This window comes from Ovis canadensis, chromosome 21 (assembly GCF_042477335.2).
Source record: "Ovis canadensis isolate MfBH-ARS-UI-01 breed Bighorn chromosome 21, ARS-UI_OviCan_v2, whole genome shotgun sequence".
Taxonomy (NCBI): Eukaryota; Metazoa; Chordata; class Mammalia; order Artiodactyla; family Bovidae; genus Ovis; species Ovis canadensis.
Genome location: NC_091265.1, coordinates 56,723,765 through 56,738,644, shown reverse-complemented (window position 1 = coordinate 56,738,644; position 14,880 = coordinate 56,723,765). Strand labels below are relative to the sequence as shown.

At 50.6% G+C, this 14,880-nt stretch overlaps 1 protein-coding gene across 1 annotated transcript in view; it reads right to left on the bottom strand.

Moving 5' to 3' along the window:
* FADS2 (fatty acid desaturase 2) overlaps positions 1–11,683 on the bottom strand; it is a 39,333-nt gene extending 27,650 nt beyond the window's left edge. Inside the window, exon 1 of the mRNA XM_069565940.1 lies at positions 9,770–11,683. Within this exon, the coding sequence (XP_069422041.1) occupies positions 9,770–9,976 (207 nt within the window). The 5' untranslated portion in view covers positions 9,977–11,683. The remainder of the gene's footprint in view (positions 1–9,769) is intronic.
* Between the last annotated feature and the right edge of the window lie 3,197 nt (positions 11,684–14,880).

Sequence of the window (14,880 nt, the reverse complement as noted above, 5' to 3'; positions counted from 1 at the left end):
CATCTCCTCTGCATGTGAGGACCCTCCCGCCCCACAGTTCCAAGGGCCTGAGAAAGGGCTCATCTGCCCCCACTGGCCTTGGTGGTAAGGCAGTGAGTGTGCGGGCATGCTAAGTCGCTTCAGTCAGGTCCGACTCTTTGCGACCCCATGGACTGCAGCCCACCAGGCTCCTCTGTCCATGGGATTCTCCAGGCAAGAATACTGGAGTGGGTTGCCATGCCTTCCTCCAGGGATCTTCCCAACCCAGGGATCGAACCTGCATCCTGGGCAGCTCCTGAATTGCAGGCGGATGCTTTACCGCTGAGACACTGGGAAGCCGGCCTGCAGTGAGCACAGCCTTCCAAAGTCAGAGCTGAGAAAGACCCAGTCACCGCTTCACCTCGAATGACACCACAGCTTTTGAGAAGCAAAGGGGAAGTTCTCGGTATGGCAGTTTCCTAACGAACAACGGCTGATAATAATGAAACAATCTCTACTCTGCCAGGCCATCGCCTCTCACCCAGCGCCCATTGCCTCCCCCCACCAGGTCCAAGTCACATCTCCCAGCCTCTGCCTGGACTGAGGAACCTGGTAGAGTGGGTAAGACTCCTGTCCTGACTGAGGCCACCCCTGGGCCATCTCCAGCGGCCAAGGGAGAGGAAGGGCCACAGCGTGCCAGGTGGGGAGAAAGGAAAGTGGTCTCCATTACCTCCCTGAAGCCTCAAGCCCCACTTTACAGACCAAGGCACTGGAGCCTGGGAAGGTGACATTCAAGTGGCAGTTGCTGTTTACTCGCTCAGTCTTGCCTGATCCTTTTGCGACCCTGTAGACTGCAGCCTGACAGGCTCCTCTGTCCATGGGATTCCCTAGGCAGGCATCCTGGAGCGGGTTGCCATTTCCTCCTCCAGGCAAGCTTCCTGACCCAAGGACGGAACCTGGATAGGATCCTGCATTGCAGGCAGATTCTTAACCATCTGAGCCACCAGGGAAGCCCTGTTCGTACAAAGGCCTCAATCAAAATGAGCTTCTTCCTCCTGAAAGTTGACCACTTTTTGTGGTCCCCCTTGCAAGCGTCACAGGGGCCCCTCACAAGGTTGCAGGGGGCTCCCAGTAGCTGCTCGGTTAAAGCATCTGGCTCACATAAGGTAGGCCAAGGGGCAAGGTAGTACAGGCCAATCCACATGTTGACTTTGGAACAAGAACTCGAAGCAGGCTTTATCCTCATCTGACAGGGAGATTGGAACCAAAGACTTTCCAGGAAGGCCAGGGACGCAGGTGAAGGGGAGGGAGTGGCCAGCAGCTGGGCGGCAGGGGAGGCAGACCCTCCCCCAGGAGGGCAGATGTGTGTATTAGATGCTAGGGAGGTTACACTGTAGATAAAGGACCAGGACACCCAGATTCCCACATGAAAGACCTTCACCAGTTCCTGCTTCCACCATCTCCCGGCTCCCATGCCAGCCCCTTCTGCACGGAGATCCTCCCTGTCCAGCCCCCATGTGCTGAGCGGAACTCACAGCTGCTCCTGCTCGGACCCTCGGGGGTCACGTCTTATTTCTGGCCGTGTCCACCTCTGCGGCGTGCTGTGTGTGTGCTCAGTGGTATCTAACTCTTTGCAAGACTATAGACAGTAGCCCGCCAGGCTCGTCTTCTGTCCATGGGGTTCTTCCAGGCAAGAATACTGGAGTGCGTTGCCATTTCCTACTCCCAGGGATCTTCCAGACTCAGATCTCGAACCTGTGTCTCTTACGTCTCCTGCACTGGCCGGCAAATTTTCGGAAGCCTCCCACCTCTGCAGAGCAAGGTGAATCTCTAATCCAGCTCCCTACTTCTGGGCACATGGCCAGGGACTGGGGAAGCTCAGGAGAAGCAAACCCAGGGCAGACAACGCTGCAGGCAGCAGCCCCAGGCGCAGGGATCCTGAAGAACAAGGGGTTACAGAGGGAGATGCCGAGGAGGGACCCTTTGTTCTCAGCTGGATCCAAGGATGCTGACTTCCTTTCCACAGTGGGGAGAGTTAAGCAGGATGAGGGCAGGGTGGGAAGCCCCTGTGCCATGTCCCCTCCAAGGGAAAGAAGCAATGGAGGCTGGGGTGGGGGTGGGGTTCTGTGGCCAGAGGGCTCCTGACGAGAGAGTCCCTGATGATGCACAGGCAACCCAGGATGAAGGGATTACAGCAAGGAAACACAACTCAGTAAAATGCAGAACATAGCAGCAATGCTGGGGCTGGGTACACGACCTCCCGGAGGCTGCAGCTGGCAGGAAGTGGACTGCTCCCACAGAGATCTAGCTGAGAGGGTGGAGCTGCCCTCCAGGCAAAGACACAGAGGGGTTTCACGTAAATATCTTTTACCTTTGGCAACAAAGAGGTCACCAAGTTTCCTCTGCTTCCAGCTTGTTCTTTTCTGGTTTACTGAACTCCCTACTATGCAGACTGGTTCCAAACTGGGAAATGAGTACATCAAGGCTGTATGTTGTCACCTTGCTTATTCAACTTACATGCAGAGTACATCATACGAAATGCCGGGCTGGATGAAGCACAGTCAAGGCTGTATGTTGTCACCCTGCTTATTCAACTTACATGCAAAGTACATCATACGAAATGCCAGGCTGAATGAAGCACAAGCTAGAATCAAGATTGCTGAGAGAACTATCAGTAACCTCAGTTATGCAGATGACAACCACTCTTATGTCAGAAAGCAAAGAGGAACTTAAGAGCCTCTTGATAAAAGTGAAAGAGCAAATAGATGGGGAAATGATGGAAAGAGTGACAAGACTTTATTTTCTTGGCGCTCCAAAATCACTGCAGATGGTGACTGCAGCCATGAAATGAAAAGGCACTTGCTCCTTGGAAGAAAAGCTATGGCAAACCTAGTAGTAGCAGTAGTGTAGTGAAAGTCACTCAGTCGTGTCCGACTCTTTGTGATCCTGTGGACTATACAGTCCATGGAATTCTCTAGGCCACAATACTGGAGTGGGTAGCCTCTCCCTTCTCCAGGGGATCTTCCCAACCCAGGGATCAAACCCAGGTCTCCTGCATTGCATCTGGTCCCATCACTTCATGGGAAATAGATGGGGAAACAGTGGAAACAGTGTCAGACTTTATTTGGGGGGGCTCCAAAATCACTGCAGATGGTGATTGCAGCCATGAAATTAAAAGACACTTACTCCTTGGAAGAAAAGTTATGACCAACCTAGATAGCATATTCAAAAGCAGAGACATTACTTTGCCAACAAAGGTCCGAGTCTAGTCAAGGCTATGGTTTTTCCAGTAGTCATGTATAGATGTGAGAGTTGGACTGTGAAGAAAGCTGAGCACCGAAGAATTGATGCTTTTGAACTGTGGTGTTGGAGAAGGCTCTTGAGAGTCCCTTGGACTGCAAGGAGATCCAACCAGTCCACCCTAAAGGAGATCAGCCCTGGGTGTTCTTTGGAAGGAATGATGCTAAAGCTGAAACTCCAGTACTTTGGCCACCTCATGCAAAGAGTTGACTCATTGGAAAAGACTCTGATGCAGGGAGGGATTGGGGGCAGGAGGAGAAGGGGACGACAGAGGGTGAGATGGCTGGATGGCATCACCAACTTGATGGACATGAGTTTGAGTGAACTCCAGGAGTTGGTGATAGACAGGGAGGCCTGGTGTGCTGGGATTCATGGGGTCACAAGGAGTCAGACACGACTGAGCGATTGAACTGAACTGAACTCCCACATTGCAGGTGGATTCTTTTTACCAACTGAGCCACGAGGGAAGCCCATGACAAACCTAGACAGCATATTAAAAAGCAGATACATTACTTTACTGACAAAGGTCCGTATAGTCAAAGCTATGGTTTTTCCAGTGATCGTGTATGGATGTGAGAGTTGGACCATAAGGAAAACTGAGAGCCAAAGAATTGATGCTTTTCAACTGTGGTGTTGGAAAAGACTCTTGAGAGCCCCTTGGACAGCAAGGAGATCACACCAGTCAATCCTAAAGGAAATCAGTTCTGAATATTCATTGGAAGGACGGATGCTGAAGCTAAAACTCCAATACTTTGGCCACCTGATGCAAAGAACTGACTCATTGGAAAAGATCCTATTGCTGAGAAAGATTCAAGGGAGGAGGAGAAGGGGATGATAGAGGATGAGATGGTTGTGTAACAGGAGGGAAAGGGGCAGGGCACAACTTTTAAAAGAATGACACAGCCCAAGGACACAACATAAACCAATTAGAATCAAATGGGACCAAAGTGGCAGAGAAGACTAGGTCTTAATCCTCAGTCAACAGTGAAATGACATACCCAGAGGTGCCATGACCGTTCCACAGCACTGTTAAGACCAAGGAGTGGGCGGTGGCCCAAATCCTGGAAATCTCCACCCCTTCCCCCAAAATAGCTGGAATAATCCTCCCACTCATTAGCATATGAAATTACCCAGCCTATAACAACTAACCACATCAAATTTTGAGGCCGCATTCGCCCTCTGTGATGGCACACACTCTGTCTGTGGAGCGTGCTTCTCTCTATATCTGAGTAAATCCACTTCTTACCTATCACTTTCTCTCTCACTGAATTCTTTCTGTGATGAGACATCAAGAACCTGAGCTTCATTATGTCCTGAAACCAGGTACCATGGGTTTTGGCTGTTTCAAGTCCCAAACTGGGTTTTGGCAGGGTCTGAGTCCCAGCCATGTGGGTTCGAGTCCCAATCTGAGGTAAACGGTTTCAGTTGGATGGTATCACCAACTCGCTGGACGTGAGTTTGAGCAAGCTCTGGGAGTTGGTGATGGAGAGGGAAGCCTGATGTGCTGCAGTCCATGGGGTTGCAAAGAGTTGGACACAACTGAGTGACTGAACTGAACTATTATGCATGCTGGGAACCTGTATACCCGTGTGCAGGAGGCTAAGGGTCCCACACTAATGACCCTGCACACCAGTAAAGTGTTCTGAAATTTAAAGAATGACCCACCCACAGCCACTGTGAGCCTGATAATAAATAACCTTCCCATTTCATAGACCTGGAAAGTGAAGTTCAGGGTTAAGTGCCTTGCCTAGGATTCCTAAAGCCAGGACTCAGACCCAGGTCCTCTGCCTTTCAAACCTGCAGCCTCCTGACTCGAGGAGGCCAGAGATTCATTCCATTTTCAACCTGTCGCCTTTTCCCAAGAACAGCCTAGGAGAAGTGAAAAGAGGAATGAATCTTGACCTCTGCTCACCTTCCCTGGGTTCCCAGAGGCGACGGATGCAGACAGGGCAGGAAAAGTCCCTGTGACAATGCAGAGAGGTGGGGAAGCTGGGGTCTAGAGGGAAAAGTTCCAGATTCAAGTCTCAGTTTGAAAGGAGAGAAGCAAATCCAGCAGGTGCATTCACTACCTTTTCGATATTCACCTTTGTGCCCAGGACCAACTTGGGGCTACAGAGATGCTGGGGAAAATGTGTGATGAGTAACTGTAATAGCATGCTTAGATTCTTCACCCCATGGACTGCAGCCCACCAGGTTCCTCTGTCCGTGGGATTTTCCAGGCAAGAATACTGGAGTGGGTTGCATTTCCTCCTCCAGGGGATCTTCCTGACCTGGGGACTGAACTCACACCTCCTGCATTGCAGGCAGATTCTTTACCTGCTGAGCCATCAGGGAAGCCTGAAAATGTATGATGAGTCTTTGTTAAACATGAAAAGTTCTGGATGGAGGGTGGGAAGGAGGTTTGAGATGAACTGAGAGTTTGGGATTAACACATACTCACTATTATATATAAAACAGATAAACAACGAGGACATTACTGTATACCACAGGGAGCCATATGCGATATCTTGTAATAGAATCTGAAAAAGAGTCTGAAATCTGTAGGTATGTATATAACTGAATCACTTTGCGGTACATTTGAAACTGACACAACACTGTAAATTAACTATACTTCAACTGAAAAATAGAAAAAAAAAAGTTCTGCAGCGGTGGGACTCTGCTTCTGAAAGAGGACCCTGGGACACAGGCAAGGGCTCCCTTTGCCCACAGCAAGGCAAAGACCGGAGAAGAGCCAGAGGACTAGAGGGGAAGAAACCCAAGGTGAAAACGGGAAGGAAGTAGAGGAGGCAGGAAGGGAAGATGGGCTAGGAGGTCTCCCTGATGGTAAATCCTGATAGTGGTCTGAGTGTTGCCAAGAGGGGCTTCCCTGGTGGCTCAGATGGTAAAGCGTCTGTCTGCAATGAGGGAGACCCAGGTTCGATCCCTGGGCTGGGAAGATCCCCTGGAAAAGGAAATGGCAGCCCACTGCAGTACTCTTGCCTGGAAAATCCCATGGGCGGAGCAGCCTGGGGGGCTGCAGTCCATGGGGTCGCAAAGAGTTGGACACGACTGAGTGACTTCACTTTGCCAAGAGGGGCTTCCCAGGTGGTGCTAGTGGTAAAGAACTTGCCTCCCAGTGCAAGAGACGTTAAGAGATGTGGGTTTGATCCCCAAGTTGGAAAGATCTCCTAGAGAAGGGCATGGCAACCCACTCCAGTATCCTTGCCTGGAGGATCCCATGGACAGAGGAGTCTGGCGAGCTCCATAGGGTCACAAAGAGTCAGACACAACTGAAGCGACTTAGCAGGCACGCTGCCAAGAGAGCAAGGTTTTTAAACCCAAGATCAATGAGAGCTACTCACTACAGGCCTGATCTGTACAATTGTGCCTTGTGAGCTGTAAAAATTTAGTTTCATTTTTTATGCTTGAAAGCAGAAGGACCAAATGACAACTGCTTGTTCTTGCTCTTCGGTAACAGGAAAATCCCCTGTTGAGGCCCCAGATTATCTGGCTTGCTTGACTGCCAGCCTCCAGTGAGGTTTCTACTGCATCTAGACTGGCTCAGAACGGTGCACTCGAGTGCTCCCAGGAGGCTGACCTTTATCTACCCATCAGCCCTTCCCAAACTTTACAGGACTGTAAATACTCTCACTGCCCCCACTCTGAGGAAGTCCACGCCCAAGGGCAAAGCCACTTGTTCAACAACCAGAAAGTAGTCTCTCCATTCCCAGCCTGTTCCCGTGTCCCTGGAGTCCCCTCTCCAGAGACACCAGACTTCCTGTGTGGTCTTTTTCAATTGTGGTCCCAAGCGAAAGAGAGAGAGATGGGGAGGGAGAGAGAGAGAGAGATGGCCCAAGCGAAAGAGAGAGAGATGGGGAGAGAGGGAGAGAGGAAATCCAGTTGCTCACTCCACCATTATTCAACAAGATTAATGCATTTCATGCCCCAAAAGTTTTATCTCACAAGGCAGTAAGCTCTGGGCATAGAGATTCTTTCTCTCTCTTGCTACACCAAATGGACCTGGCATAGATTTTTAAAAGTTTCCTCCGAATTCCTCTTTGTTTACTTTACATTCCAGCTGTTACATAATCCTCACTCCGACACTCACTTCTCTGATAACGTAATAGGGAAGAACCTTGTCTGTAGTCTATTACAAGTTAATCACTAAAGGGATGTTTGCCTATTAACTTAAATTATACATAATGGCTCATTTCTGGGAACCCTGCTTCCCAGGTAATGAACATTGAGCTAAAATATTAATACCTTTGTGTAGCTCCCAGAAAACCTCCTGACCAAACCTGTGAATGACTGTAGGGAGGAAGACACTAACACATTCCCTCACAAGGCTAATGGAAACCAGAAGTGTTCAACTTTACTCCTTCCCCTTTCAGTATAAAAGGATCCTGAATTCTAACTCAGGCAAGATGGGTCTTTGGGGCAGGAGTCCACTGTCTTCTCAGTTTGGTGGCCTTAGGTATAAAGTCCTTATTCCTTGCAGTAACAACTGTCTCTTGACTACTTGCCTGTCATACAGTGAGCAGTACAAGCTTAGACTTAGTATGTTGCAGCAAATAATACTCCATTGCATTTATCTAATGCTTGCAGTTTATGAAATGCCTTGCCACCTAAGAAAATATATTTATTTAACACTACGGAATAAATGGGCTTCCCTCTCCCTGGTGGCTCAGACAGTAAAGAATCTGCCTGTGATGCGGGAGACCCGGGTTCGATCCCTGGGTGGGGAAGATCCCCTGGTGAAGGAAATGGCAACCCACTCCAGTATTTTTGCCTGGAGAATTTCATGGACAGAGGAGCCTGGCGGGCTACAGTCCATGGGGTTGCAGAAGAGTTGGACACAACTGAGCAACTAAAGAACAACAACGGAACAAACAGACCAATCTATCAGACCAATCCACAGGCTTTTGACTTTTCCTTCTAGGAAACTTTTCAATGAAGGCTCAACCATGGGCAGGAACCTTCAGAACTTATTAATGAAGTCATGGCAAGACTCCAACCAAGAGACAAGTCTTTACTTGGGAACTCCTCTTACGCCACCTCCTCACAGGGTTGTATAAAGGTCCCAATGAAATAATAAACTGATGGTGCTTAAAAATTTTATGCCCACTTAAGTCACCATCACTTTCACAGCCCCAAGGGCTTAAGCCAAGTTCACAAGCAGGTAAAATGGGATGGGGGCAAAAGCTATCACTGACCCTCTGCTGGTCAAAGCAAGGAGCCAAGTAACAGCTTAGATTACAGCTGTCTGACCTGCCCCCATCCTTTGCCTCCCCCTGTTCCAAAGAGATAGAAGAGGTAGGGAGACGTAGAACTCCACTCACTGACTGGCCCATAGAGCTTGAACAGCAAAAGCCCAAACAGGTCAGCATGCCAGACCTCCAGGTGGGATGAACTATGTCAAGTTGACCCCTCCCTAGTCACCTCTCCCAAGTTCTCCGCGCTGTCAGACTTCTCTGCTTCCGGCTCACTGCCACCAAGAGTGGTCCCTTTCTTTCCTCCCTGCCTCTCTCAGAGTTCAGGGAGAGGTGGAGGAGGAGGGAGCGTGATGGGGGTGCTGTGCAGTCACAGAGTTGCAGGTTTGGTGCCTAAAGTTGACACTGAGATGGGCAGCCCTGACTCCGGGAAGATCCTAGGGCGCCCCTACCTCTCCCAGGGCAGGATGAAGGAAGGGCATTCTTGGCAGGATTTAGGAACAGAGGATCATTGAGCTGAAGTCCCAGAGTAACCTCGGGTGCAGCCGGACCTGTTGCCCAAGCCAGCCTAGTGCTGCTCCTGTCCCAAGGCTCCTCTCCACCTGGGCTTTGCAAATTCCAGCCCTTTTTCTTTCTACCAGTTTCCATCAGCACCGCCTCCTCCCTCCCCTTCAAGAACGCCCTCTGCGGCGGGGGTGGGGGCGGGGAGGAGGGGGTCTAGGTAGTTTCTGAAAGCGTGGGAACAGCAGCTACCAGGCGGGGTCTCCGAGGCAGCCATTGCGGACAGTCTGAGACTGGAATTCCAGCAGGAGCGAGCCCTGGCCGAGGACGACCTTTCCTTCCCCGCCCCCTCGTCTGGCCGGAGAGTGGGGGACGCGCGCCGAGTCCTACACCTGGCTCCTCTCCCGTTCCTCTCCGCGGGGCCCAGGGGCGGCCATCTTTCACGCTGGGGGCGCCAAAGTCCCAGGGTCCCGGCGCCCCGCTTTGGGGGAGTCTCGGGCTCCGGAAGAACTCGGAGGAAGGAACGGACGCAAGGGTCCAAGCGCGCGCGATAGATCCTGCACGGATCTCCACCGCTCGGATCTGCCTCCGGGCTCCAAAATCCGACCCCCCGGCACGCTGACCCAGCTGTGCCACGGGACCAGGATTCGGAGCGGGAGGTGAGCGCCGTAGACACTTTTCCTTCCCTCCGGGACGGCCCCCCCTCCCCCCCCCGCCAAGCTCCATTCGGCGCTGGAGGTCTTGTCTGACGCCCTGGGACCACGGCTCCTGCCTCCCTCCTGCAGCGGAGAAGGGTGGCGGGAGAGGCCCCAGGCCCTTACCGTAGCATCTTCCCCGGCGTAGTGCCCGATGACCCGCTGGCCCCCGGGGTGCCGGCTGGACCATTTGGTGATGTTGTAGACCTTGCGATCGATGACCAGCCACTTGTCGGTGCGCAGGTTGTGCTTCTGAATCTCCTCCCAGCAGAAGGTAGGCATCGGCGCCTCAAGCTCGGTGGCCCCCTCGCCCTGGTTCCCCCCCTTCCCCATGCTGCCTGCTGACCGGGTGGCCCAGTGCACTGCGGTCCGGGCCCTTCTCGCTTTCGGCTTTTGTCTTCTTCTCCTCCTCCTCCCACGACGTCCCCTCCCCCAGCCTCCTCGCCTTGGCTCTCGAGTATCCCTGCCTTTCCTCTCCGCTTCCAAGTGCCCCCAAGCGGTCCCCTCCCTCCGGCCCTCCCCCCGCCCCCCCCCGCCCCCCTCCCCCAGCTCGCAGTGGACTTTTGCCTCCAGAGAAAACTCCTGGGTAGCTCAGGGCCTCGAAGCCTCCTCTGCCCGCCCCTCCGGCTCCCCCCGCCCGGGGCTCCGCATCCTCCCGCGTTCCCCTCCGCCTGGGTTTCCACAGTGATCAGCAGAGCGCCTGCACCAATCCGGGCGCGTCGCCCCTCCTGCCATTGGCCCAGGAGGATCTTTCGAAGGCCAGCGGGCTGGGGCAGCGGTTCCCAGCTCCCCCGCCTGCCCGGCCACGCGGAGTTCAGAGGGGCCGGGAGGCCGGTTACGTGTCTGAACTCCTCCCTCTCCCCACTCCAGCCCGGGGCGCCCGAGGAGATCCCAGGGGAGCCTGGCGGGCAAGAGGGGGCGGCGGCTGGGGTTCCGGACGCTTACGCGCACGCCGGCGACCCGCGCTCCCGGGTGTGCACCTGATGCCCGCCCAAAGAGGGCTGCGCGGCTCCGCGCGCTTTGCGGTGGGGACCGGCCCGAGGCCGGGCTGGCGGGCGCGCAGGCGCGGCCAAGCCGCCGGGCTGGCTATTTCCACTGGGACCAGCCTGGTTAGGTGACGCCTTCCCCTACCCGCCGGAATCGGGACGCCAGTATCTCCACATTGTGCTCGCTGTCCACACTGGCGCCCTCCTGCAGCCTCCCTGGGGGAACCCCAGCCTGCGGCTCCTCAGGGCTCCAAAGCCTGTAATCAGTGGATCTTAGAAAAGAATTGTGGAACCTCTGATGTGCTTCCTTGTGTTCGGCGCCATGGTGGGGAGAGGACGGAGGGGGACGCCGCGGTGGGGAGAGTGGGGACGCCGCGGTGGGGAGAGTGGGGACGCGAGGACTTGGTTCTGGCCCTGAACTCAGAAATCTCGCAATTGGGAAGAAATACTATGGAAACAATACAGGACCTCATACGATGAACTGTTCAGTGCTGTTATACAGACTCCGGGAGATAAAGATGGGGATATCAAAAGAATGGTCCTGTGCAGGCCCCCAGCGCCAATGGACCAAGCTGCTTGGGATTAGTGCCCTAGGGAAAGGATTGCCTGGCTTAGAAAGCTAAATTCCTCTACCCTCCCAGGTTTTTGCTTAGTCTAATAACTAAAATGATATAAGATAATATCAGGAGAAAAACAAGCATTTAATAATATGTATACCTCCTGTAGGGCTTGCCTGAAGGCTCAGATGATAAAGAATCTGCCTGCAATGCAGGAGACCCAGTTCTGATCCTTGGGTCCGGCGAGATCCCCTGGAGAAAGGAATGGCAACCCACTCCAGTATTATTGCCTAGAGAATTCCATGGACTGAGGAGTCTGGTGGGCTACAGTCCATGGGTCACAAAGAGTCAGACAGGACTGAAGGACTAACACTTTCACTTTTTCATACCTCCTGTATACATGTGAGATACTCAGAAAAACTGAGTAACTCCCTGAAAATTGCATGGTGGAAACTCTTCACCCTGAATACCATCTTCAGTAAAAAAAAAAAAAAAAAAAAAAAGATGTGGGACTTCCCTGGTGGTCCAGTGGTTAAGAATCCACCTGCCAATGCAGAGAACACTAGTTCGATTCCTGATTGGGGAAGATCCTGCATGCCTCAGAGCGGCTAAGCCCGTGCGCCGCAAGTACTGAAACCCTTGTGCCCAGGGCAGGTGCTCTGCAACAAGAGAAGGCGCTGCAGTGAGAAGCTGGCACGCTAGAAGGAGTGGCCCCCACTTGCCGCAACTAGAGAAAGCTCATGAGTAACAACCAAAGAGCCAGTGCAGCCAAAAGTAAATACATATATATTTAAAGCAGAAGATGTAGGATTTCCCTGGTGGTCCAGTGGCTAAGACTCCGCTCTTCCATGAAGGAAGCCAGATTCCATCCCTGGTCTGGATCCCACGTGCCAAAGCTGAGTTCACATGCCACAGCTAAGTCCCTGCCAGCCAAATAAATAAATATAAATAAATATTTAAAACAACAAACAAAAGATGTTGGGGGTGGAGACCTATGGAAGGTCACCAGGAAAAGCACAGTAAACAAGGTTAGGTTTTGTGTGGATTTGAGGCTTTATCTTCTGCACTGGACATGAGTTTGAGTAAACTTCGGGAGTTGTTGATAGACAGGCAGGCCTGGTGTGCTGCAGTCCATGCAGCTGCAAAGAGTCGGACACGACTGAGCGACTGAACTGAACTGAACTCTTGCACTGGTAAGTGTTTCTAGAAATAAGGTCATCTTTCTCTTCCAGATACACTGAGGGAGATACCCTTAACAGATGGAGATTTCCCCTGTACATGTGAATGCCTCTTACAAAAGGGTAACTTCTACTCAGTTTTCAGAGCTTCTCATGGTCTGCAGTTTCTTAAAAGTAATCAGCCTGAAATAGCCCTATGCCAAAGAGTTAAATTCTGTGGTGGCAAATTTTGTTCCCGTATAGCAGAAAATTCCTTTGAAAATTTTCCAAGATGTCTCACAGCCCAGTAACTATTGGTCCGTGCCACGTTGAAACAGTTTCCAACGGTGAGAATAGGTCAGTTCAGTTAGAGTTATATATCTCATTTCAGGAGGTAAGTGATGCAAATGGGTCCCCAAAGTTAGCCCTATATTGTGCAGGAAATCAGGTATTTAATAAGAGGAATTTCTTTTTCTTTTTTAACTTTTAATTTTGTATTGGGGTATAGATGATTAACAATGTTGTGATGGTTTCAAGTGAGGGACTCAGCCATACACATATATGTATCCATTCTCCCCCAAATCCTCTCCCATCTAGGCTGCCACATAACACTGAGTAGAATCCATGTACTATGCAGGAGGTTCTTGCTGGTTATCCAGTTTAAATCCAGCATCGTGTACAAGCAACCATACATTCATTCTCCAAGTTTGTGAGTCTTAATAAGAGGAATTTCTAAGGAAACAAAGTGAATGATTGGAGCAAGTTATAACCCAATGTCTGAGTCCTGAGAACCGCCAGTGAGAGCTGACATCAGTTCTAGATGTCAGGCTGAAAGCATCTTCAGATGGAGGGCAAGTGGTGGCAATCAGATTCTCCTGATTCACAGTTTGAATGTCTGATGATAATCATGGCCCATCGAATTTTTCTGAATGGCCCAGACAACAACAAACACAAAGAAGATTGCCTAAACATGAGCTATTGTGGCCATTTCTCTGAAGTTTATATCAAGTCATTCAGTCTGTAGGGTTTCAAGGAAAAGAGCAGCTTTTGTTCTTAGTGATTCCAAGTCAGAAGGGTGAGAGAAAATTGGAAAGTTTAGTTTGGAGCATCATAACCAGATATTGAAGGAAACTAGTAGAATTCAGGATCCAGTTCAGTTCACAAGTAAGTAACAAAATCTCAAAGACAATGAACAGCACTAGAGTCTGATATCTACAAAGGTGTGCTGTTGAAACAATTTTTCTCTTTAAAATCGCCCTGTTCAGTTACTAAGCTGTGTCCCGACTCTTTGCAACCCCTTAGACTGTAGCACACCAGGCTTCCTTGTCCTTCACCATCTCCTGGAGTTTGTTCAAACCCATATCCATTGAGTCTGTGATGCCATCCAATCATCTCATCCTCTGTTGCCCTCTTCTGTTCTCAATCTTTCCCAGCATCAGGGTCTTTTCCAATGAGTCAGCCCCTCGCATCAGGTGGCCAAAGTATTGGAGCTTCAGCATCAGTCTTTCCAATGAATATTCAAGGTTGATTTCATTTAGAATTGACTGGTTTGATCTCTGCTGTCCAAGGGACTCTCAAGAGTCTTCTCTAGCACCACAGTTCAAAAGCATCAATTCTTTGGCACTCAGCCTTCTTTATGGTCCTACTCTCACATCCATACAAGACTACTGGAAAAACCATAGTTATACGGACCTTTGTCGGCAAAGTAATGTCTCTCCTTTTTAAGATGATGTGTAGGTTTGACATTGCTTTTTTTTTTCCAAGGAGCAATTGTCTTTTAATTTCATGGTTGCAGTCACCATCCACAGTGATTTTGTAGCCCCCCAAAATAAAAGCTGTCACTGTTATTGCTTTTTCCTCATTCATCTTCCATGAAGTGATGGGACTGGATGCCATGATCTTAGTTTTTGGAATGTTGGGTTTTAAGCCATCTTAAAATCATCTTAATTTCTACCAAAGATAGACAAATTAAGACCAGTTTGTTTGCAAAGGAAATATAGCCTCATCAGACTTGGCCAGATTATCTACATAAGTGCAGCAAGAATAGTGATTGATCATGTAGGCTGTCTAAAACCTGGTTTGAGGGAACTTTACATAAGGAATCTTCAGAGGGAAATTTTCACAGCTCCTTGAGGTGAAGAAGCCAAGCCAAGGACCAGCCATTGTGAAAATTAATTAACAGAAACCTCATTTAAGATGGAGTTGGGAGGTCAGAAGAGGGAGCTCTCATGCTCTACCGTTCAATGTCAATTGCAAACCCGATATAAAGCACTTTGACTGTATGTATAGTCCATGGGGTCGCCGAGTCAGACACGACTGAGTGACTTGCACTTTGCATCTCCAGTGGAAAAAGGTTACTACTTGGCACCCAGCAGGAGGAAGGAAGAACGTCTCCTTGCCCTGCAACAGCCCAGCCAACGAGAGACTGCCAACTCGGCCAATGAAAAGCCACCACATTTCAAACTTCCTGTTTCTTTCAATGGACTCTTTGTTTATATCAGCCCCTCCCAGCTTCCCTTTCTTTTCTATCAAAGAAT